The sequence below is a fragment of the Bos indicus genome, chromosome 11 (genome assembly GCF_029378745.1).
Source record: "Bos indicus isolate NIAB-ARS_2022 breed Sahiwal x Tharparkar chromosome 11, NIAB-ARS_B.indTharparkar_mat_pri_1.0, whole genome shotgun sequence".
NCBI classification, from domain to species: domain Eukaryota; kingdom Metazoa; phylum Chordata; class Mammalia; order Artiodactyla; family Bovidae; genus Bos; species Bos indicus.
Window position 1 is genome coordinate 66,932,424 of NC_091770.1, and position 25,086 is coordinate 66,957,509.

General features: G+C 44.2%; 1 protein-coding gene across 7 annotated transcripts in view; it reads left to right on the plus strand.

Annotated features, from left to right (window-relative positions):
• ARHGAP25 (Rho GTPase activating protein 25) overlaps positions 1-25,086 on the plus strand; it is a 92,335-nt gene that overhangs the window by 52,207 nt on the left and 15,042 nt on the right. For 5 of the 7 annotated variants that reach the window (XM_070798903.1, XM_070798901.1, XM_019970423.2 and 2 more), the window contains exons 4-5: positions 5,755-5,871; positions 21,722-21,929. In XM_070798903.1, the coding sequence (XP_070655004.1) occupies positions 5,755-5,871; positions 21,722-21,929 (325 nt within the window). The remainder of the gene's footprint in view (positions 1-5,754; positions 5,872-21,721; positions 21,930-25,086) is intronic. The other 2 variants (XM_070798902.1, XM_019970424.2) reach the window with 1 other exon arrangement.

Sequence of the window (25,086 nt, forward strand, 5' to 3'; positions counted from 1 at the left end):
CTCTGGTACTCTTGCCTGCAAAATCCCATGGATAGAGGAGCCTGGTGGGCTGCAGTCCATGGGGTCGCGAAGAGTCGGACATGACTGAGCGACTTCACTTTCACTTTTCACTTTCATGCACTGGAGAAGGAAATGGCAACCCACTCCGGTGTTCTTGCCTGGAGAATCCCAGAGACGGGGGAGCCTGGTGGGCTGCCGTCTATGGGGTCGCACAGAGTTGGACACAACTGAAGCGACTTAGCAGCAGCAGCAGAGGAAATTGTAAAATTCAGAAATCAATCTCCAAACTGGCTATGACTGTTTATAGAAAACAAAGAAAAATAGGATTTTTTTTTTAAAGTTCAGCTCTTCCTAAGTGGCCACCTCATGGGCCTTCCCTTGATTTTTATATGAGGAGCTATCCATTTTTCTTCCTTCTGAAAGAAGAGCCTACTTTTCCAATCTCTCTTTTCTGGGAGAACTCCACCCCTTTCCCACAAAATTTCTTCTCTTTCTAGGGCCCCTTTCCCAGCACAAATCATGAGACACAGCCACTTATGATAACTTGTGTTCCATAGCCTGATTTTTCAATATAGGGTGATCCTACTGAGAGTTCCAACTAGAAATTTACTGTGGGCTTTGCACCAAGAAGCCAGTGCCTTTGGAGACTCTGTGCTAGGGTAGGGTGAAGATTTGTCCTCTCATCGTAACTTACACTTGCAGTTGTCTCCTGGGCTGCTGGGGCAGTTCTTGGGCAGATTCACACATGTATGTAAGTGCACGCACACACTCATCACATAAGGAAAAACAACACTTATAAAGCAATAGTAAGGTAGGGAGCCATTTTCCCAAACATGTCATCATTCACCCAACCTGAAATGAGACAATGCTTTCTATTACAATGTAGAGAATTTTCAGTTCATTTTTTGGTCATCTTTTTGTATGAAAAGATTCTCAGGGGTCAACCCTGGCATAAGAAATGGCCTTCCTAATCAGGGCCCCCTCTCTGTGATCACCAGTGTTAGCTGTACAAAGCCCACAGAGAAGAATTCCACTGTTGTTACGCTCTGCTTTTCTTTATTTGGAGCAGGCAAAGATTTGTCGCAGGCTTCCCTTCCCTACTTAACTCAAGCAGAATAGCAGTCTCCCACCCAAAGGGAATCATCAGGTAGCGGGGGGCTATTCCTTCTGTGGAATATGTAGGATTTAATTCTCATACTGCTTTCTGAGATGTGGCACAAAATTTCTTGAGCACCTGCTATGAGCTTCACATGTTGTAGGAACTAGGAACCCAGCAATGAATGAAACAGCCTGTAAGCAGCTTAGAATCAAGGGGGGAGACTGACAACAAGCCAAATGAATGAATACATTGTATAGTTTATGATGCGATCAGTACTATAAGAAGAAAACAAAGTAAGAGAGAGGCAGTTCTGGGTGAAGTGGGGATGGCAACTGTTGATTTATCATTTGAAGGAGAGCAGGCAGAATAGACATCATTGAGAAGGTGACCTTTGAGCCAAGATCTAAAGGAAGTGAAGGCATGAGCCAAGTGTGTATCTGGAGAAGAGCATTAGAGGGAAGGGAACAGCCGATGCCAAGTCTCTGAGCCTATTTTTCATGTTCAGGAAACAGCAAAGCGGTCAAGGTGGTTACAGTGGAGTGCTGAGAGGGGAGAAGAGGAAGCGATTTGGTCAGGGGTGGGCCCAAGTTTCACAGGCACTGGTCAGTAACCACAAAGTTTGATTTTTGTGCTGGAAGGATGGAAAGCCATTGGGAGTTTTGAGCAGAGAAGTAACATGATCTAACTTTTGTTTTAAAACTCTTTTGAGGCTAAAAAGGGGCAAAGACATAGCAGGAGCAGCAGAGAGGAGGTTATTGCAATTATACAATTGAGTGATAGAGACAATGAAGGGGATGAAAAATAAAGCAACTTCTGGACACATTTTGAAGACAGAGAGTACTTCATTTGCTGACAAGATTAGAGGTAGCAAAGAGAAGTCAAGGTTGACTTCAAGGTTTTCACGCAAACAGGAAAGCTGGCTTTCCTGAGATTTGTGCATGTAGAAGATCAAGGCTTTAGCTTTGTATTTTTGTTTTAGTATTAAGTAGTTAACTTGATTTTAATGACAAGGAAAACAATGTTCAGGGTAATTTAGCTACTGCTTCCATAGAGGTAAGGATATGATGTTAAGAGATTTAGAAAAAAAACTCCCTACTAGATTTGGAATGGGAGGGGAGATGTGAAGGAAGGGTCCCTAGAGAAAATAACATTTGTACTGTATTTTAAAGGATGGGCTTCTCTGATAGCTCAGATGGTAAAGAATCTGCTTGCAATAAGGGAGACCCGGAGTTTGATCACTGGGTGGGGAAGATCCCCAAGAAGGTAATGGCTACCACTCTAGTATTCTTACCTGGAGAATTCTGCGGACAGAGGAGCCTGCCAGGCTACAGTCCATGGGGTCACAAAGAGTTGGACACAACTGAGCAATTAAACTTTGACTTTAAAGGCTGGCTAGGAGTTCCTTAGGCAAGGGAAGAAAAGAAGGCAGGTTCCTCTCTAACAAGATAAACAGCCCAATAGGTGACACATGCTGAACAGACTGTTTAAGTCAGAGAAAGTATGTGTCTGAGGGCAGAGCTGCTGTTCTTGGGCTTTGTATTAATGTCAAACAGTTTCTCTCAAAGACAGCTCTTCCTAGCACCTCAGTGTGTCTAAACACTCATTTGTTTGTAGGGCAACAAGAACTTTCAAATTCCTTGTGGTTCTTGTCTCTCAAATCTATCTTAATCTCATTCAGCCTCACTTTCCTTAGCCTTTGAGAGAACCTACTTCTGAATCCATCTTGTCATCAGCTCTTCTGATCAGAAAGATCAGTCATAGAAGCTCTGATTATTTAGAAACATCAAGATCTGGGTATTTCTTAATTGTTGCCATTATGCAACCAAACGAATCTCTCAGGAATGAGTGTGAATTGAAAGGCATGTTCTCTCAGACTGGAGTGTAGGCGTGATGGAAGACACCAGATGAATTTTGGCCAAGGTCAAATTTGAAGCACCATGGGCTGATGGAGACTCTTGAGAGAAAGATCTGTAGCCTTGCCCTGAGTGTGGTGGTAACTTACTGGGTAACTTCTGGGCTTCTCATGTGGTGCTGGTGGTAAAGAAGCTGCCTGCCAATGCAGGTGATATAAGAGACGTGGGTTCAATCCCTGAGTCGGGAAGATCCCCTAGAGCAGGAAATGGCAACCCACTCCAGTATTCTTGCCTGGAAAATCCCATGGGTGAGGAGCCTGGTGGGCTACAGTCCATAGAGTTGCAAACAGTTGAACATGACTGAAGTGACTTAGTACATACTGGGTACCAATGGGCAAGGCCTGTTGCACCTCTGGGCTTCATTTATTTGTGGAGCAGAAATGATGGTAGAGCCTCATTCTACTTCAAAGGGATATTGTGATTCCTTTGGGATTCCTTAGTTCTTCCCCGAGGGCTTTTTACTGCCTATTTTACTTCTGGAAACATCTGGATGTTCCTCAATAGCCAGTGCTTCCATGGACTGAGACCAGAAGAGCTGTTGATGACCCAACGATAAGATGGATTCAGAATCAGGTTTGTTGTCATTGTTGAGCCACTAAGTCATGTCTGACTTTGTGACTCCGTGGACTGTAGCATGCCAGGCTACAGAATCAGGTTTCTCCAAAGCATAAAGAAAGTGAGACTGGGTAATTTTAAGGTGGGTTCAAGGGACTGGAAACAGAGGAACTTTGGAAGTATTCTGTTGCTATGAAAGAAAATACAGGTTTGGGCCCAACTGGGCAGATATAACAGGTTCTTTTTAAAAGTTTTTTTTTTTAAAACAGATGAACCTATTGCCAGGAAGGAATAGAGACACAGACATAGAGAAGGGACATGTGGACACAGTGGAGGAAGGGGAAGGTGGGATGAATTGGGAGAGTAGCATTGAGATACAGACACTGGCATGTAAAATAGCCAGCTAGTGGAAGGCTGCTGTATAACATAGGAACTCAGCTCAGTGCTCTGTGGTGACCTAGAGGGGTAGGGTGGAGGGTGCGGGGGAGGGACGCTAAAAAGGGAGGGGGTATATGTATACATATAGCTGATTCACTTTGCTGTACAGCAGAAACTAACACAAAATTATAAAGCAATAATACTCAAATAAAAAAATAAATGAAAAAACAAATAAAATTGGGACTATGTTTTCTGACATCTAAAAGAAATTGAACTTATTTGATGTACATTATTATCTAAATTACAGGTGTCCAATATAGTGATTCACAATTTTTAAAGGTTGTACTCCATATATAGTTAGTATAAAATATTGGCTATCTTCCCCATGTTGTACAATAAATCCTTGTAGCTTATTTTATTTTATACCCAATAGTGTGTGCCACTTAATCCTCTACCCCAGATTCTCTCTCTCTACTTCCCTCTCCCTACTAGTGACCACTAGTTTGTTTTCTATATCTATGAGTTTGCGTCTCTTTTTTTTATTATATCCACTAGTCTGTTGTATTTTTTAGATGTTATCTATAAGCAATATCATACAATAATTATCTTTCTCTGTTTGACTTATTCTACTTTGCATAACGCCCTCCAAGTTCGTCCATGTTGCTGCAAATGACAAAATTTCATACTTTTTTACTGGCTGAGTAATATCCCATTGTATGTATATACCACATTTTCTTTATCCATTCTTCTGTTGATGGACATTTAGGTTGCTTCCATATCTTGGTAATTGTAAATAATGCTGCTATGAACATTGAAGTGTTTGTATCTTTTCAAATTAGTGGGGTTTTTTTTTTTGTTTTGTTTTTTGATAAATACCCAGGAGTGGAATTTCTGGGTCATATGGTAGTAGAACAAACTCTTTTTGAAGGAAATGCCCTGATATTTTGAAAAGAATGGGTTGATATCCCCTAGAACAATTTGAGATTTAATAGTATCTTGTCGTTGCCCTTATTTTCTTGCTGTTTTTAAGACCTATGTTTGACGGGTTCCCTCTCTACGCCTCTCCTTCTCTCTCCCTACTTGTCTCTGTCACTTTCTCTCATTCTTTGTTTCGGTTTCCGGTCCCTACTCTGCCCCCTCGTCATTTCCTCTACCCTTTTGTCCACTTGAGAACTCCAACCCAGGACATACTACAGATGTATGTCTATAATATTGGGTTTAAAGTGAAAACAGACTTCATTGGTCTGTCAACTATGTATCAATAGCCACTGTTTGCAATGTCTCGTGCAGGCAGGAGAGCAGTAATCCTGAACAAGAAGCACTGATTCACAAGAGAGACACCTGTGTGCTCACTGTCCCTCCCTCCTGAGTTGCTGTTTCCTTTCCCACACCCACAGCTGAGCTCAGGGTAGCCGAAGAAAGTATCCATGACTGGCGTGATAGACTGAAGTCTTCAAAACTTGTACGGGCTGAGCCTGTCTCCTCTAGTACTGACATTGCCCCTCGCACTTCCTCTTACTTTTGGTAGGAAATGGCTTCTGTCATTCAAGGGAGCAGATCTCAACCCAAATCAACTCAATTGTCAACCACTGGGTTTAGTGATTCATCTATAGAATTGGGAGTTTCAGCAAAAACAGCAAAGGTGCATGGATATTCAGTTCTTCTGGGAATAAGTAGATGCTTTTGTGTTGTTTGACTGATTGTTTAATTGGACCAAAGAAGCAATTCAGGCTTGACTGCCCCCTTGCTGCCCCTTGCTCTACTCCCTGGCAAATGTAAGACCTTCATTAATGTTACTTCTTCCTCCAGCCTCATGTGACCAGAGTCGTACAGGACAGGATTCCTATGTCCTCATGGCCAGCTCCCAGGCGGAAATGGAGGAGTGGGTTAAATTCCTTAGGAGAGTCTCTGGCACGCCCTCTGGAGGTAAGGACCCCTGCAGGCTTTTCTGAACAGGTGTCTGTGACATCTCAGAGATGGGAAGGAAGTAGTTTCAGACATGATCTTTCCTGGAACAGTGTTCAAAGAAGACCACGAGGGGACAACTCTGAGGCCGTGCTCATTGCCAAGGCTCTAACTTCCCTCCCCCAGTGATATCAAAGCCAACTCTAGATTGGCTGGAAAGATCTGTGTTTGCACTCATCGACAAATGTGTGTGATGCCCTGAAGTGGTCCTTTCTCCTCTCTGGACACAGTGCTTTTGTCTGTAAAATGAATGGATTGGAGCAGCTGATGCCAGTCTCCAGCAGCACTAACCTTCAGCGGTACCAAGAGTCTGCCCAGTTATAGGGACTTCGGAACCTAAAAGCGTTGATGGCAGGATCTATGCTAAAAGCATAATTAAGGCTGATCAGCACAGGAAAGGAAAGTTGCTGTGGGGGTCAGACTGGGGAGAGGTTCTGGATTTGTGTCTAGTGTAATAGGTATGCAATGAATTCAGAACTGAACACTTTTCTGGCTTACAAGTATTTGAGTGTACAAGCTCAAGTTCAAGGTTACAAGCCTGAGTATTTGAGCTCTCTGACATACTTGATGTTGTGTCCACCAGGAGCCCTGCCTGTGAATAACTAATGTGAAAAAAAATGAAATTAATAAACAGGTGAATCCAGTATGTGATTTTTCATGTCATTAAAAAATATGAAAGAACTGATGTGGACATGATCTCAAGAGACCACATAACACAAATGAGTGTATTCAACTTTTTTAAGAAGACACTCATTTTTGTCAACTTCAGGATAACTGTGTAATACATGATTATTTATCAGTTATGCTGCCTGTTAATTTATAAATCATTGGAGGGGGTGCTTTTACAACTCAAATATTATGTATTTTTTAATTGCCCAATTATTTCTTTCAAAAATGATGAGCACCTTAACAATTTTGTGGACATTTGAAAAAATATAGGAAAATAACCACCCATAAGGCTACCGAAGATATTTTTATATTTTCCTTTCAGCCAGTGTTCATATATACACACTTCTTCCCCAGGATGATAAACATAGGTTATATGCAATTCAATGCCTTTTATTTTCTAGCTTAATTTTCCAAAATGGTTGTATAATCTTAATTGGAAAGATGTATGCAAATGATGTTAAACAAGAAAGAGGGACGCACTGGGCATCTGTAGTCACTTCTTCAGGAAACCAAGGGCAGGAACTTCCAGGAGGACTCAAGGAGCTGAGACTGAGAACTGATCAGCATTAGCTTATCCTGTTTGTTTCTGAGGGGCCATGCAGCTGTTCATTCTGTTTTTCTCTGCCTGCTTGTCTGTTTTCATCTAGTTAACAGCCCTCTACCACTCATGCCAGTCCCAAATACTGCTGTGCTAGCTCCAGCTTTCCTGTATTTCTCCCTTAACTACCAGTGGAGATTGAGCTCAACCTCTTGTTGTTCAGTCACTAAGTCCTGTCCAGCTCTTTGCGACCCCCATGGACCTGCAGTACACCAGGCTCATCTGTCCTCCAGTATTTCCCGGAGTTTGCTCAAATTCATGTTCATTGAGTCAGTGGTACTATCTAACCATCTCATCCTCTGTCGCCCCTTTCTCCTTTTGCCTTCAATCTTTCCCAGCATCAGGGTCCTTTCTAATGAGTCGGCTCTTCACATCAGGTGGCCAAAATATCGGAGCTTCAGTTTCAGCAACAGTGCTTCCAATGAATGGGGTGGCAGCAGAGGCTGAGTTCATTCCCTTTCATGGATCACAGCCTTGTGGCGAAGGCACTTGCCTTACTCAATGAAACTATGAGTCATGCCTTGCAGAGCTACCCAAGACGGATGGGTCATAGTGAAGGGTTCTGATAAAGTGTAAGGAAATGGCAACCCATTCAGTATTCTTCCCTGGAGAACCCTATGAACAGTATGAGCTCAGCCTCTACCATGGCCCCATTCCAAACTCCTGGCTCAGCTGTGGTCAGGATCAGGGGCAGAGATGCTGTCCTATGACCTGCATGGGGGGTTGAGGGGTGGGCTGTGAGAACAGAAGTGACTTGGATGGGACAGCCCAACTCAAGAGTGCCTGCCTCCTACAAAGAGCTGCAACCTATTACCAAAAAAAAAAAGTGTGATTTCATTAACCATTTCCCAATTCCTAAATATGGCATTTTGGGGGGTGCTAATCTAGTAGAGATGAGATGTTTATTTATTAAATGTCTATTCGGTGATGCTCACCCTGGTGAGCTGTGTCTCACCAGCTGGTGGCTGGTCTTATCTGTGACCTTCCTTACTGCCCTGGATTGTGAGATGGTTGACGTTTTCTTTCCTGGATCCAGTGCTTTCACTAAACTGACAAGGGTAGTAGATGCCTTCTAAAATATGTACCTGTTCTGAGTCAGAATGCTGTGGCTGTGCTGTGACCAGCATCCGTGCCCCCTGTGGTGCTCTGCTCCGCCTTGTCAGGGTGAACTGCTGCTACAGTCATAACACAAACGGGGATTTCTTCCTCACCCCACCTGGAGGCCACCACCATCAAAAGCAAGTCAAGCATAAGTCCTGTAGGCAGAGGAAAGTCCAGGGGAGGAAAAATAAGAGCACGGCACTATTTATTTATTCAGAGAACAAGGTTTGGATTTGATGTGGCATCTCAGACCCTTAAAAGTTTTCCGTTGAACCAGACTCAGAGATCTCAGGATGAGAAGGCATTTGAAGACAGCAGAGTCCAGTCTGAGGCCATGGGACAAGTCAGACATCTGCCTTTCCTGTTTTTAAGTCAGGACAGTCCAGTCCTGAGGAAGTAAATGATTTTTCCAAGGGGCCCAGGTATCAAGGGGCAGCAGCAAGGCTACTGTCTCTGTAGGGGGCCCTCTTTCGCCTTGTAAAGTGCCGCGCATCTGCGTCTACTGGATCCCCAGGGCACATCCTTCAAACACCGGGAAGACACTGAGATCTGCTGCTGCTGTCTTTTTCCAGCTCTTCATGAAACTTCTTATGACTTTTTTTCACCCAGAACCTAATCACGTCTCACCACCTTCACTACCACCATCCGAGTTGAGATGCCAGACTGTCTTGTTCCAAGTGCGGCTTTGATCTCCACACTCTCTCCAGGCTTTCAGCCTCTCCATCTTACAGTCTGTTTTCAACAGAGCAGAAGAGCAAGCCTGTTAACTCTGTCATATCAAGATCCTGCTTTACTCATCACAGTCCAATAGCTTCCTTTCTCTGTCAGAGGAAAAGTCAGAAGCGTTAGGATGAACCTGTACACAATCTGCCCCCATCCCTGTGACCTCTCCAACCTTGTTTTCTAGAACCCTCTCCAGTGCTCATTTCATTCCAGCTTCACCAGCCTCCGTGCTCTTCCCCAAACACCCTGGACACAGTCCTGTCTCAGGGCCCTGGCACTTGCTGCTTTCTCTGTCCGTAATCCTCCTTTCTCAGACAGCTGTGTGACTTGGTCCTTTGCTTTGCTCAAGTCCTTGCTCAAATATCACATCAGCAAGCCCTGCCGCAATCGTCCCGTTTAATATCAAGCACTTTTCCCATCAAGTCATTCTCATGACAGTTCTGCAGAGCTGAGGCTTCTTCCTGCCCCAGTTCCTTTTCTAACTCCCGTGATGGGAAAGATAGTCCACGTGGTTCCCACGCAAACCTAACTTCTTCCCCATGGCTCTTCCTGCCTTGGAACTGATTCTGAACACGCCTATAACCGTGTCTGATTCTGGGACCAACTTCGGCGGATATGTGTTGTAGGGAGGGGGAGGGTTCCCCCACAAGTTCAAGCAATTCTCCTACAGGAGCTAGGTGTTATGCAATTGAACTCAATTTTGACACTATCTACAAAGGTAAAGAGTCCGCCTGCCAGTGAAGGAGATGCAGGAGACGTGGGTTCAATCCCTGGGTTGGGAAGATCCCATAGAGGAGGAAATGGCAACCCACTCCAGTATTCTTGCCTAGAGAACCCCATGGACAGAGGAGCCAGGTGGGCTACAGTCCTTGGGGTGCAGAGTCAGATAAGACTGAGTGACTGAGCACACACGCATTCATCAAGAGATAGCTTCAGGTTTCACAGATTAAGAGCTCAGTCCTGCAAGACTGCCCACAAGCACACACTCACTTCATATGCCTTCAACAAGTCCATATTGTACCATATGTATGTGACCAAACAGCTAGAGATTAGAAATTCCAACAATCCCTCCTTGGGTTCTAATAATTTTCTGGAGTGGCTCAGAGTGCAGAGGAAACCAGTTTACGTACTAGATTACTGGTTTATTATAAAAGGACAAAACTCATGAACAGACAAGTAGAAGATATGTGTAGGAAAGGTATGGGTAAGCCCTCTCCCCGCACCCTTCTATCAGTTCCTCCTTGTGTTCAGCAACCTGACATCTTTCTGAACCCATTTTGTTTGTTTTTTTCTGGAGGCTTCATTACATAGGCAGGATTGATTAAATCAGTGGTCACTGGTCATTGAATTCAGTCGCCAGCCCCTCTCCCCTTCCAGGGAGGCTGAGAAGGCTGAGACTGAAAGTTCCAAACCAATAGTCACATGGTTGGTTCCCCTAGCAACCAGCCCCCATTCTTAGCTAGGATCCAAAAATTACCTCTTTAACATAACAAAAGACACTTGATCACTCTCATCTCAGGAAATTCCAAGAGTTTTAGGAACTCTGTGCCAGGAAATGGGTGGAAGAGCAAACATATATTTCTTATTATAAATCATGATATTGCACCTTGGAAAGCAACATTTTGGTGCACCTTGGTATTCCAGCTTTTTCTTTTTTTTTATCTTGCTAATAAAGATATTTATAATTTACAAAGCAGTGGTAGTATTTGCACACATTCATTGTGTTTTTTTTATTTTGAATCAATTCTTTATTTATAAATTCAGTATCTTTTTTTTTCATTTTTATTTTATTTTTTAAATTTTATTTTATTTTTAAACTTTACAATATTGTATTGGTTTTGCCAAATATCGAAATGATCCGCCACAGGTATACTTGTGTTCCCCATTCTGAACCCTCCTCCCTTCTCCCTCCCCATACCATCCCTCTGGGTCATCCCAGTGCACCAGCCCCAAGCATCCAGTATCGTGCATTGAACCTGGACTGGCGACTTGTTTCATACATGATATTATACATGTTTCAATGCCATTCTCCCAAATCTTTCCACCCTCTCCCTCTCCCACAGAGTCCATAAGACTGTTCTATACATCAGTGTCTCTTTTGCTGTCTCGTACACAGGGTTATTGTTACCATCTTTCTAAATTCCATATATATGTGTTAGTGTACTGTATTGGTGTTTTTCTTTCTGGCTTACTTCACTCTGTATAATAGGCTCCAGTTTCATCCACCTCATTAGAACTGATTCAAATGTATTCTTTTTAATGGCTGAGTAATACTCCATTGTGTATATATACCACAGCTTTCTTATCCATTCATCTGCTGATGGATATCTAGGTTGCTTCCATGTCCTGGCTATTATAAACAGTGCTGCGATGAACATTGGGGTACACGTGTCTCTTTCAATTCTGGTTTCCTCAGTGTGTATGCCAAGCAGTGGGATTGCTGGATCACTTATGATCTGCCTTAGCAGTTCTATTTCCAGTTTTTTAAGGAATCTCCACACTGTTCTCCATAGTGGCTGTACTAGTTTGCATTCCCACCAACAGTGTAAGAGGGTTCCCTTTTCTCCACACCCTCTCCAGCATTTATTGCTTGTAGACTTTTGGATCACAGCCATTCTGACTGGCGTGAAATGGTACCTCATAGTGGTTTTGATTTGCATTTCTCTGATAATGAGTGATGTTGAGCATCTTTTCATGTGTTTGTTAGCCATCTGTATGTCTTCTTTGGAGAAATGTCTATTTAGTTCTTTGGCCCATTTTTTGATTGGGTCATTTATTTTTCTGGAGTTGAGCTGTAGGAGTTGCTTGTATATTTTTGAGATTAGTTGTTTGTCAGTTGCTTCATTTGATATTATTTTCTCCCATTCTGAAGGCTGCCTTTTCACCTTGCTAATAGTTTCCTTTGTTGTGCAGAAGCTTTTAAGGTTAACTAGGTCCCATTTGTTTATTTTTGCTTTTATTTCCAATATTCTGGGAGGTGGGTCATAGAGAATCCTGCTGTGATGTATGTCGGAGAGTGTTTTGCCTATGTTCTCCTCTAGGAGTTTTATAGTTTCTGGTCTTACCTTTAGATCTTTAATCCATTTTGAGTTTATTTTTGTGTATGGTGTTAGAAAGTGTTCTAGTTTCATTCTTTTACAAGTGGTTGACCAGTTTTCCCAGCACCACTTGTTAAAGAGATTGTCTTTAATCCATTGTATATTCTTGCCTCCTTTGTCAAAGATAAGGTGCCCATATGTGCGTGGATTTATCTCTGGGTTTTCTATTTTGTTCCATTGATCTATATTTCTATCTTTGTGCCAGTACCATACTGTCTTGATCCTTCCTAGACAACCAGTTTATCTCTCTCCTCCTCCCCGCTCCTTTTTTTTACTACGCTTTTCCTAAGGGTCTGTCTGGAAAGGTTAGATTAATTTTTCCCGGAAGTTCTGGATGCAATTCTAGAGTTTTCTAGAATTAAGGAGAACAGAAAGGGAAGTGATCACACCTAAACTTTAAATGACTCTTCCCCAGACTCCCAGCTGCGCATTTTCTTCAAACCATCTCCTCCCTTTAGTAAGACGGCTCTGCTTCCCTGGATCCGGCCCATCCCCAGGAGGCTGTTAGCCACTTTGCAAATCGGTCCTCAGTGGGGACCCGCTTTGCCCTCTTCCTCTGGAGGCTGGCCTCTGAGGTTTTCCTGAGCCGTCGCTGGGCACAGAAGCACTGCTCTAGGTTGTGTGCAGTTTTGTTCCACCCAACCAGGATATAAGAGCCTGGGGGCAGGTCCCACAGTTTAAGAGTCTTTGTGTGTTTGCTAGCACTAGGCATGGAGCATATAAATATGCAATTGTTCTATTCCTTGGGTTCTTTTTCTCTCTCATTTCTTACTGTGTCTGCAGCCCTCAGAGCAAAATTTCACAACCCTCAGCCCAGTGTTGCCTAAGGGAGTGTGGTTTCTGTAATTCACTGTTACCCCGTGTGCCCTGCTTTTTTCTCTAGCTAAATGGGACATTACAAGGGATGGTCTCTGTTTCTTTTCTTTAATTCTTTCACCTCCTTCCCCCTGAGGCCTCAGCACGTGACAGATACTCAACAAATATTTATTTACTCAACAAGTATTTCTTGAGCATGTGTCATGCATATACCAAGCACTATGCCAGCACTGGGTACAACAGTGAGAGAGAGAAAGAGGAGAGAAAAAAAGACCAAGTCTCTACTTTCATAGTCTAGTAAAAAGACACAGAAAAGAAGTTAAAACTCCAAGGAAACCTGTAAAATTACAATTGCATAAAGTACCATGAAGAATAAGTCTCATGATGCCATATGGGGGGAAAACGTCTTTATTAAGAAGTTCAGGAAACTAATGATGATTCAGCTTCTATCTGAAAGGCCAGAAAAGGCCAACTAGGCAAAGAAGGGGGAAGAGGCACAGTGTCTCAGCCAGAGGAACAGCATGTACAAAGGTCCTGTGGCAGAAAGGAGAATGGGCTCTGGAGTGAGAGGAAGGTGTGAACAGTGGAGATAGCCTGGTTAAAGCTGGGTCTTTATGCTAAGGTGGTTTGGATGAGGGTAAGGAAGGTGGAGATGGAGAGAAGTAAGCAGGTTTGCATAATGTTTCAGGGGTAACATTGCCCAGACATGGGAGTGAATTTGATAATTGAAGAGAATGTGGTATCAAAGATGAGTCCTCCATTTCTATGAGTGCATGGAGGGATGAACTTGGTTGGCAGCATCACACTGTCCAGGATCCTACCTGGCAGTCCTTCCCTGACCTTTCCTGTCTTCCCCCTGACGCCAAGAGTCCATTTCAAGTCTCCTGGGCACGCCTAGCTGGCTTGCTGCACTCTTTGCTGAGTCTTCTCAGTGGGAGGGGGGAAATCTTCTCATTTTACCCAGCAACCCACCTCCAAGATCCTTTTCTCTGAAGGCTCAACTGAGCCACGTGCAACTCATTTCTAGGGAAGGGTGGGCTGGCTTCATCAGCGCTAAGTGAAATCCTGTGTTCCTGCCAGAGGCTTTGATATATGGAGCGATGCTGGGAAGGGCTGTGTGTGGGCTTTCTTTTTTTTTTTTTTTTTTTAACGCACCTCCCTGGTACTCCTTGAATGGCAGTTGACAATTAGCTGCTAAGTAAAAGGGGGCACTTATTTTTATTGCGGGGGCCTTGACAGCTTTATGTTCACTCTTTAAAAGCCAAGAGTCATGTGTGTTAAGGTGAGTGGGGAGGAGAAGATGTGTGGGAAGGAGGAAGGGAGGGCCAGGGGCAGGTGCCGACAGATCCCATGGTTTCAGTGCTGGAGTCAGAACCTGAGCAGTGTTTACAAGCATGTGTTGATCTGGAAACAAGAGAGAATGGTTCCTGCAGCTTGTGGAGGAGGGAAGGTCTGAGGCTGGCCCTGCAGAAAGTACGATTCCTGGGCCCCCGCCATGCCTCATATCCCCAGGATGCCGCGGTGGGAGCTGGGCTGTGGCTTTCCTGCCCTGGCACTGTTCTTTTGCTGGAATTTCAGGAAGAAAACCCCCAAGCTCCAAAAGAAAGGTATTTCTTTCCAATTTTGTGATTTGCTTCTTCCACGAAAAGACGCTTTGCCCAGTGTTCCCCTTCCCTCTCCTGTCTGAGAGGGGGATGCTCCTAGGACTGAGCCTCTGGGGACAGGAGTGGGAGAGAGAGGCAGAGAGGGGGCTCTCCGTGACCTGGGCTGGACCGGAGGCCGGGTGGGAGGGCTCTTGTCCTGAATCCAGGAGTGTTTGAGCAATGATGAAGGAGGAATGAGATTAAAAAGGAGGTGACAGCTAATCCTACTTGTGCTTAACAGAATCAATACAGTGTTCAGGGGTTTTCCAGCAAATCTGGGGTGGAAGCTAGAGAAGTAAGGAGTGAAGGATGGCTTGTGAGAGGAGACTAGACAGTTTACCCCTTTCTCTGTCTCCTTGAGCTTTTTGGATGTCTGAAATTTTACCTGGACAATTTTATTCCACTGACTTTACACAAGAAGGATTAAAGTATACTGGTTTTAGAATCCCAGGGTAAACATTAATACGACCTTGGACAGATTTGTAACCTGAGTCTCAGTTTTCTCATCTGTAAAATGGGCCAATAATATCTAATTTATTATTTTTTTTAATTTTTTAAAATTTATTATTTTTATGAGGACTAAATGAAAGAGCACATGAAAACTTTTAAGGTAGTTTGTCATAAAATTAGCTTAATTAATTAAATGTATTAATAATTATATGGCATATTATAATTACTTAAGATTTGTACCTGTTTAGATGGAAATGCATTTGTTAATGGTAACGGGTCCAAAGTAATGAGCAATTCTGAGTGGACGAGTGGTTGGAGAGAGTAGAAAGGGCAGTTCCCTGAAGGGCTGAGTGCAAGCTAGGAGGGCAGAGAAAGGGGAGCTGGGTTTCTCCTCTTAGTATCCGTGGGGTGGGAAATGGTCTTTGAGTACTTTCTAACCCACTGTCTGTTGTCTTCCTCCTTCACTGATCCTTCACTGGTTTCCCTAGATTTCTCAGTTCATCTATTCCCTTATAGCTAGGCTATTTCTTGTCCACCCAGGATCAAAGAATGCAGGATCTTTGAATTCTTTGTCCACCCAGGATCAAAGAATTCAGGATACTCTAGCAATCAGGATCCAGAATTCAGAGGTAGGTAGAACTCAGGATTGGGTCTTTGAAGTTCCAGGGATATTTCGGACTCCAAACTCATGACATGTGATGTGACATGAATAGTGACAAACCCTGATGTAGACAAACTGAAGAAACAAGGTTGCCCTCGTGTTAGAAGGGATCTGTGGGGTCCTGGTGTCTCCAGAGCAGGCAGTGGTCATCTCTTGTTGGTAAGACTAGCTTGCACTGATTTCTAGGCTGGAGCTGGAAAGTTTGGAGTCTTCATCATATAGGTGATATTTAAAGTCATGAGATTATAAAGTACATGCAAAGGCGGAAGGAAAAGCTTGAGACATTAACCTTTAGCGGACAGGGAGAAAGGAGGAATCATCCAAGGGGGCCGAGAATGAGGCTGGTAAAATAAATGGAGAACCGAAAGCCATGTGAGAAACTGTCTCCAGAAGGAAGGGGTGATTTGCTGTGTCACATGTTGCTGATGCAGCAGTTCAGAAAAAGACTGAGAATTTGATCACCAGACTTTAAAAATGTAGAAACCATTGATTTCCTTTCCAATTAATCCTAAAGGAAATCAACCTTGAAGATTCATTGAAAGGATTGATGCTAGAGCTCCAATACTTTGGCCACTGATGGGAAGAGCCCAACTCACTAGAAAAGATCCTGATGCTGAGAAAGATTAAAGGCAAAAGGAGTCAGCGGCAGCAGAGGATAAGATGGTTAGATAGCATCACTGACTCAATGGACGTGAATCTGAGCAAACTCTGGCATGCTGCCAGTCCATGGGGTCACAAAGAGTCAGACATAGTGACTGAACAACAACAACAAATTGATTTCCTTGGCAAGTGCAAGTTTGGGGAAGTGCTGACCAGAGTGCCTTTGGGAGAGAAGGGACGAGGAACAGGAGGAGTGGGAGACAGCAGGTAACAGCTCTGTGAGGACGTCTGTCATGTGCCAGGCTCTGTGCCAGGAGATAAAAATAGATGGTGAGCCAGACAGGCTGTCTGCCTCTGAGGAACCCACAGTCCAGTGGAAGAGAGATACTTAAATAAATCATCATAAGACGACATGAGAAGTGATGGAGGTATACACAGGGAGTGCCGTGAGCACAACGTAGGGAATAACCAAGTCCCTCTTAGGAGAAGGCATTTGAGTTCAGGCTGCAGGAAAATCAGGTTTCCCGGTGGGGAGGAGGAAGGGCTTTCACTCCAGAGTTTCAAGAGGAAGGCTGGTTTCCCTTCTATCATAATCTACAGTTACCAAAGAGTCTGGGCTGCAGCAGATGCTCAAGCTATATTTGCCAAATGATTTTGTGAATTCCAGTGGAAGGAGTTTGCAAAAAAAAGAATTGCAGAAGCACCCATTACAATAATGTTTGCAGTACAAGTGAGGATTGAGAAGAGAGGCAGTTTAAAATGAATTGAGAATGTCCTGATCTGTTAAGAAGGAAGGAAGGGGTGTTGCACATCATTCTAATGTGCAATAATTAGTACCTTGTGATAACGGCTTTGTATTCTCAATGCCTAGGAAAGTGCCTACTGCTTGAATGATTGACTGAATTGCTATTGCTTGTGAGAAAATCTGTAGAAGGAGCAGTGACTTGGGAGAGTTGGGAGTGGGATGAGAGTGAGATTGGAGAAGACAGTGGGAGAACTGCCATCAGACATTGGGTTCACAGGAATACAGGAGAGAGAGAAAGAAATGAGAGAGGCAGAGATGATATCTATAGAAAGAGATTGGACCAGATATGCAGATTTGTGTCAATTTATGGGTGCTATCCAAATGCATGGACTTGTATGAACTTTCCCAAGGATAACATCTAGAGTGAGGAGAAGTCTGAATTGGGATGCTAGGAAATGACACACTGAAGGAGCAGGTAGAAGATGGGCAAGTACAGGAACCTGCAGAGGAGCCTGCAGGGAGATGAGACTAAAATGAGGGTGGATGGTTTCATTGCCACGTAGGGAGGAAGTCTTGAGGAAGGAAGAAGAATCAATACCATTGGTCTTCAGAGAAGACCAGCAGATTGTGGAATGAATGAAAGTCAGTTCAGTTCAGCGGCTCAGTTGTGTCTGACTCTTTGTGACCAAAGAGTCACATCACCAACTCCTGGAGCCTACTCAAACTCATGTCCATCGAGTCAGTGATGCCATCCAACCATCTCATCCTCTGTCATCCCCTTCTCCTCCTGCCTTCAATCTTTCCCAGTATCAGGGTCTTTTCTAATGAGTCAGCTCTTCTCATCAGGTAGCCAAAGGATTGGAGCTTCAGCTTCAGCATCAGTCCTTCCAATGAATATTCAAGATTGATTTCCTTTAGGATCAACTGGTTTGATCTCTGTGCAGTCCAAGGGACTCTCATGAGTCTTCTCCAACACCACAGTTCAAAAGCATCAATTCTTCAGCGCTCAACTTTCTTTATGGTCCAACTCTCACATCCATACATGACTACTGGAAAAACCATAGCTTTGACTATAGGGACCTTTGTTGGCAAAGTAATGTCTCTTCTTTTTAATATGCTGTTTAGGTTTGTCAGACTTGGCCATTAAGAGGGCATGAGAAATCTTAGAGAATAGATTGGGTGGGAAGATGCTGATGAGGATACCAGATTGAAATAGATTGAGAGGTTACATGAATAACAAGGGAAACAATGGAGGCCATGAGGGTGGATGACTCTTTCCAGAAGCATACATGTTTCACTGTAAGCATATTGGTGAAGAAAAGAAAGGAAGTATTTATTGATTGCAGGAGAGCTGGGGTGGGAAATGATTCTTTAATAAACAGGTGAAGACTTAGATGCAGATGCTCTTTCAATTTAAGATATCAAAGAAGAATGAAGTCCTAGAAAAGACAGAAAAGTAGGGTACCCCCATTTAAGAAACATCATCTTAGACAAAAGCACAGGGTACTCTTCTTCCTCCAAGAGAGGACAGGCAGATGGACAGAGGAGGGGGGATAGGAAAGGCAGGAACTAGAGATCACAGTTTCTTTCATGATGTTCTCCGTTTGGGGAGATAAGGACAAGAGGAGACAAGGTCACCTGCTAAGACAGAGGGGAGGGGATGGGTGGTAGGCTCAAGGGTGTGCTGAAAATTTGGACCCAAGGAGATGCTGGAGGGTAAAGGGATGTTGGGAAATGCGTGTCCTGGGGAGAATGACATTGAAAGTCGTGACTGTGGACCATGGGAGGAAGAGACGATGAACACAGGAACAAGGCTGAGAGACTCAGATGAGGAGGAAAGCTGATGGACAGGCTGTGCAGAGGTGTGTAAGAAGGAGCTTGATTTCAGATCATCTGCCTCAAGACTTCAGAAATAGAGCTCACATTTGACAGCTCTGACATCTTTGTGTTTGGGGTATCTTTCTCTACTGTGATCCAGTGGGCCCCTTGAGCCCAAATGTCAACTGCTCTGAAACACATCTGCTTTTCTGTCTAAGGTGCCCTCCCTAGAACTCTCAAAGGGAATTTTTAAAATGCCCATTGTCTATGCTTTAAGTCAGATCATTTAATCGTTTCCTTCCAATTTGGTGCAAATATCTATCTAGCTCCTTTCACAGACAAGTAGAAAACTAATTCTGTATATTTCCTGACACCCTCTAATTGTTTCTTATCATTTTGCATGGGCCCTTTCATTTTCATAACGTGGTAGTAGGCTAATTGAAAGTGAGAGTCACCTCTTACAGGCCCTTGTCTGTAGAACCCATTCCACATGGCCTCATGCTGATACATGCAGGGCACTCAGTAGATGCCAGTGTGAGGCTGATTCACTTACTGAGGGCATCCCTGTTAGGGTTTAAACTACAGAAATGCTCAAATTGTCATTAATCGTGGAAAGCACTTGATTAAAGATGGCATAGCTCATTAAGTAATTCAGCAAAATTGTTTGACTGTCTACCTTGTCCCCATGCTAAACATAAGGGTGAAATCAGGTTGAGTTGGACTGAGAGATTACGTGAATGACAAGAGAAGAAGTAGAAGCTCTGAGGGCAGGTGATTCTCCTGGCCTACTCCTGGCATTATGGAGCTTACAGTCTTGCAGAGGGCACAGGGCAGATAAGTGATAGTAACCCAGTGAGAAAAGGATTGGGATAGTACAGAAGGGATATGGATGCATTGAGTGAGGATGGAGTTCCTCAGGCTGGGTCAGGGAAGTCTTGGCAGAGGTGATGGTATTTGAGTTGAGCCAAGGAAGACATGGGCTTCCCTTCTGGCTCAAATGGTGAAGCATCTCCCTGCAATGCAGGATACTGGGGTTTGATTCCTGGGACAGGAAGATCCCCTAGAGAAGGAAATGGCAATCCACTCTAGTATTCTTGCCTGGAGAATTCCATGGACAGAGGAGCCTGGTAGGCTACAGTCCATGGGGTCGCAGAGTCAGACACGACTGAGTGACTAACACTTTCACTTCAAGGAAGACACAGAATCTTAGTAGACAGGGAAGAGAGAGATGAGCAGACTGGGCAGCTAGAAGAGACTGTCCAAGGGTGTATAGTCTGGTGAGTACTGTGGGCTTTGAGATCATCAGGGTGAGGTGCCTTTGGGGGCATGGGAGGAAGTCAGGCCAGAAAGGTAGGTTAGGGGCTGGTCCAGTTGCTGACCTAAGGGATGCTGGCCCTGGTTTTCAATTTTTACCCACAGAAATATTTAAGCAGACAGTCTCACTGGAATGCTGTAAGTAAAACAGATAACAGCCCAGCAGGTCTGAGGTGATGAGGATCCCCTGGAGCTTTGAGGGATAATTTGAAAAATGCTGCTGTGGCAATTGGGGAAGAAGTGGGTGACTATTAAAAATGGAAGCATACTTGGGTAGACCAGTTGTTTACAAAGGTAAATAGCAGGAGGATTTTGAACAATTATAGGAAAGGAGACCACAGCAGAGGCAGGGAAGGGAGGAGTCCAGCTTGGCCTCGGGCAGTGGGGAGTAAGGAGGACCCGGATTCCAGAGATATGGCTGCAGCTCTTACATGTGGCAAACACATTAATTAGAGACCAAATAAAGGGGACTCACCAGAGAGTGAATCATGGGGAAAACCAAAGGACTTTGGGCACAGTGTCCTAGGGATTGGAGTGGTCAGTGTAGCAGAGCCCTAATGATGCCAGAGAGAAAACCAGGCAGGACAGAAATGAAACCGTGACTGTCTTCTGACCTCCAGGACAGGAAGGGCATGGGGCCCTGGTGGGGAAATGGGTAGCCAGCCAGTGTCCTGATTCATAAACTAACCTTGTTCCACTGCTGGGGTGGGGAAATTATAGAGCCAGATGCTGGCAGGGCTGGGTGGAGCTGGTCCACACATGCTTCGCTGGAGGCAGTGTAATTCGGAAAAATATTTCTGGAGATCAATTTGCATACCATAGTCATTAAAATGTTCAAACGGCTTGACCTAGCAATTCTACATGTGAGAATTGGCCCTAAGGAGATAGTTCAAAAGGAGGAAAAAACCAATGTTCATCCAATCCAAATGTTAATTAAGCAATTAATTAGAAATTATACATTGAACTAGATACATTCCTGGACCTCTGCTAGGCTAGTGACCATGGTCACTGTGGCAGTGTTAGCAACAGTAGAACATAGTAAACAACATAAATTATTTAAAATGCTGCGATGGTTTAATACAGTATGAGACATCCATATGATAGACTATTATGCTTTAATGCTAAATGACACAAGCAGAATTCAAAAGCTTCTCTTGCATTTACTGCCTGGGTGTGAATTCTGACTTGTACTGTGTCCTGGCACCTGACCTTGGCAAGTTCATTAGCGCCTCTAAGGCTCCGTATCTTTAATAGTAACACAGGTATAACAATACTATCTCATGGAGTTGGCTGTCAAGGTTAAGTGAGGAAACGTGTTCAAATTTAGCACAATTCCTAGCACAAAACAAGCAGTCATTGAAAGTGAGTTGTTCTTTTGAATACTATAAATGTAGACGGACAGACTGACCGACAGCCTCAAATGGACAGCCCCTATTAGAGCCCTAGGAAATATGACATGTGGTTTGTCTTGTATATTTTGTTCAGTATCATTGCAGAAAATCCTATCACTTTGACTGCTCAGTTCTGCCAAGGGAAATTGGAGTAACTGGCAGGCTCTGCTTTCTCTCTTCCCAGCCGTGTTTGGCCAGCGCTTGGATGAGACCGTGGCTTATGAGCAGAAGTTCGGCCCCCACCTGGTGCCCATCCTGGTGGAGAAGTGTGCCGAGTTCATCCTGGAGCATGGTCTGAACGAAGAGGGCATCTTCCGACTGCCTGGGCAGGACAACCTGGTGAAGCAGCTGAGAGATGCTTTTGATGCGGGGGAGCGGCCCTCCTTTGACAGGTATGCTGTGCTCACCTCGTCGCCCCTGTGCCCTGCTTGGCTGAGAGGACCTTTGTCTACCAGTTGAGCTATGGGACTTGCATAGATGCTTCCAAAATCCCTGGCTTGCAACAGAAAAAGCCTTTTGTTCTGCTCGTAACTCAGAATTTGGGAGCCTGGAGCATGGTTAGAGAAGCATGCTGAGCATTTGTGTGAGAAAGGACATGAACTAGGACTAGGGCCTTGCAGGTCAGTCAAGAGGTATGTAAGGATATTCGGGGAGGGGAATGCGGACTAAGGGAGAAAGATGGGACCTAGCTCAAGGCGCACGATTTGAAGCAGATGAGGGATGGAGAATGGCAGAGCTGGCTGGGCAGGCTTGGGGTGGTGGATTAGGTACCGTGTCAATATCCAAGGATTCTGATGGTCTTCCTTGGCTTTCCAGAAATGGCCAGGGCCAGGACTTCTTGCTTATCTGTGGAAACACAGTCCTGTGCAACTCTGAACTTAATTCAGAACCCTTTGGGAGGGAGTACAGACTGACATCATGGCAGCCTGGTGTTTTCCCAATCTCGTCTATGGAGGTTGCCCAGCCCTGTTTGGGGCATTTCAGGCGCAGTGATGTTTCTTCCACCCTCCCCCTTCCCCCACTGCAGCTACACAGCCCAGGTTCTTCTCTGCCCTGCTCAACTGGCACAACCCCCACCGACATTGGATACTTTTAACCTGTTGTGCAATATTTGCTCAGTTGCCTGCACGCGCTTGTCTTGCTGGCAAGAAAGAGCCATTGTTCTTTCCAAATCAGCAGCCCATAAACCGAGGTTTAGTGAGCCGAGCCTGAACTCTCACCAGTCTCCAAAGATTGAAATCCCCCCAGGAGCTTGTTTACGATGGAGGACTAGGGCTGATCCTGGGGCAACCATGAACAGCTAAGTGTGGTACTGTGGCGACTGTCTCGCCCTCCCTTTCCCTCACCTCCCACTCCAGTCACCAATGATGCCCACTCTCCTTCAGAAGCATTGCTGAGACCCGTCTCTTGCTCTCCATTCTCAGCCACTGTCTTGGTTTGGAGCATCATATGTCTGTCTCTGCTGTCCTTGGCATCCAGCAGGTTAATTTATCAAGGTGCTGTGTTTTAACAGGAAAGCAACAGGGGAAGATGTTACTGGAATGAGAGCAGGTTACAGGCATCAGATTTACAGAGCTTTCTGGGAGGACCATAAATCACATTTCACCATCAGGCACCTGTTCAATCAAGTGCATTACCTTCACACTGACTTTTCTTCTTGTTTTTAGCTAGCTTTGTGTGGATCAAAAGATGCAGATGGGTTATTGCTAAAGCAATGAGAGCAGTCAGCCAGGAGGACTAGAGGTGATTATAGGAGTTGCCAAACACCTGCCTGAGGCTTGAGCTCCTACATCTATAAAGTCAGCCTGGGTGGTTGGAGTTGAGTCTTTGATTCCTGTGAAGTATTTGGGGCTGGAGGAAGGAGAGTTTCACACACCTTGTCTGATTGCTCCACCCCCTAGGACTGAGGAGTAGAATTTACACATTCAAAGTAAGAAGGGTCACCTGAGGCTCTTCAGAGCCGACTCTTGGGGCCACGTGACCCCTAGGGTACTTGTCTAGATCTTCTACATTGGTCATGTGTGCAGTTCCACCGTCAGATCCCCCGAATTACCTCTCTAGAAAGAAGAAAACAAAGGTGCTCTTATTTGGTAGGTTCTACTGCAGATACATATGGTTCTCATTAAACATATAAGTAAGAAGTTTAAAATGTCTTTGTTGAGTTACTTCTGGGCTGGATACTGCCCATATATGATCCACTTCCCATACCTATATTTCTGTGAGAAAAGGACAAGTGTGCCACATTATAAGATCAGTGTTACAACGCAAGGCTTGGCAGACCATCTGAGAGGCCTTGGCTAATCTCTGATGGGTCAGTCATTGAACTCAGAAGTCACTTAGCTCCTGACTTGTTCTTAGTCTTTGATTTAAAAAAAAAAAAAAAATATATATATATATATATATATGGACATTTCATTAGGTTGGAGGAAAAGCAAACTCAGGAAAAATCATGCTGGAAATTTAAACTATAACTGTAATATTCGAGCCAGTTCTGTAACCATGGGGCACAGACATTAAACCAAAAATTTAGAGACAAAACTGTATAGTTCTATTGTGTTAAGTGCCAAAAAATGAAAAATAGATGGTATTTTTTTCATCTATTTTTAGTTTCATTTTTTCATCATTTTTCATGTCAGCAGGGGGCTTTTGACATGATCTGCTGGATTTAGGGGGCTTCCCTGGTGGCTCAGACAGTAAAGAATCCGCCTGCAATGCAGGAGACCTGGGTTCCATCCCTGGGTTTGGAAGATCCCCTGGGAGGAGGGCATGGCAACCCAGTATTTTTGCTTTCACCCCAAAATGATACTTAATCTGAGATACAATAAACAAGCCTAAGGATTTAGCCAAGCCAAGCAGAATTATCTTCCCTTGACAAAATGTACTGGAAAGCTTTCAGTGGGTTGCAATAGTCTATGATGATTTAGATGGCTAATTGTGTTTTTTGATGATAACTTCAAAGTATGAATCCTGTATCTGTGGTTACAGTCCCTTTCTCTTTTCTAATGTTGGCTATTGCCTTCTCCCAATTGAGCTATCTATAGAGTTTGACTTTTTTGTTGTTATGTTTATCTTCAAAATTTTCTGGTTCTTGATGTACCATCTATACTGTTTTTCTCATTTCAAATTCTTTGTTTTCCATATTTGTTCTGTGGGTGTGTTCTGAGTTTTGGGGGCTGTGCCACATGATGGACGATGCATTGGAGAATGGAGTCGTGGCAGTAGGAAGCCAAATAGGGGCTAGGGCAGAATCTGGCAAAAGACGATGGCCTTCTGGAACAGGGCGGGGAAAGGAGGGGAAGGACTTAGGGGGATTCCAGGGGCACTTGCAGAGTAAGATTAGAGGATGTGCAGTATGGGAAGGGCTTCAATTAAACCAGAGATGCCCGTTGGGTGGACAGTGATTCAGGGGCACTGGGACAAAGGAGATTTCTGGACTTAGGAGAATGCTGCTCTGCAAAGTATCAGATGCTATTTTCTGGGGAATTTCTCCTGCATTTTGATGCTAGGGCTTTGCCAAGGTATTTTTAGGCAGTGACTCAGCAGGGAAGT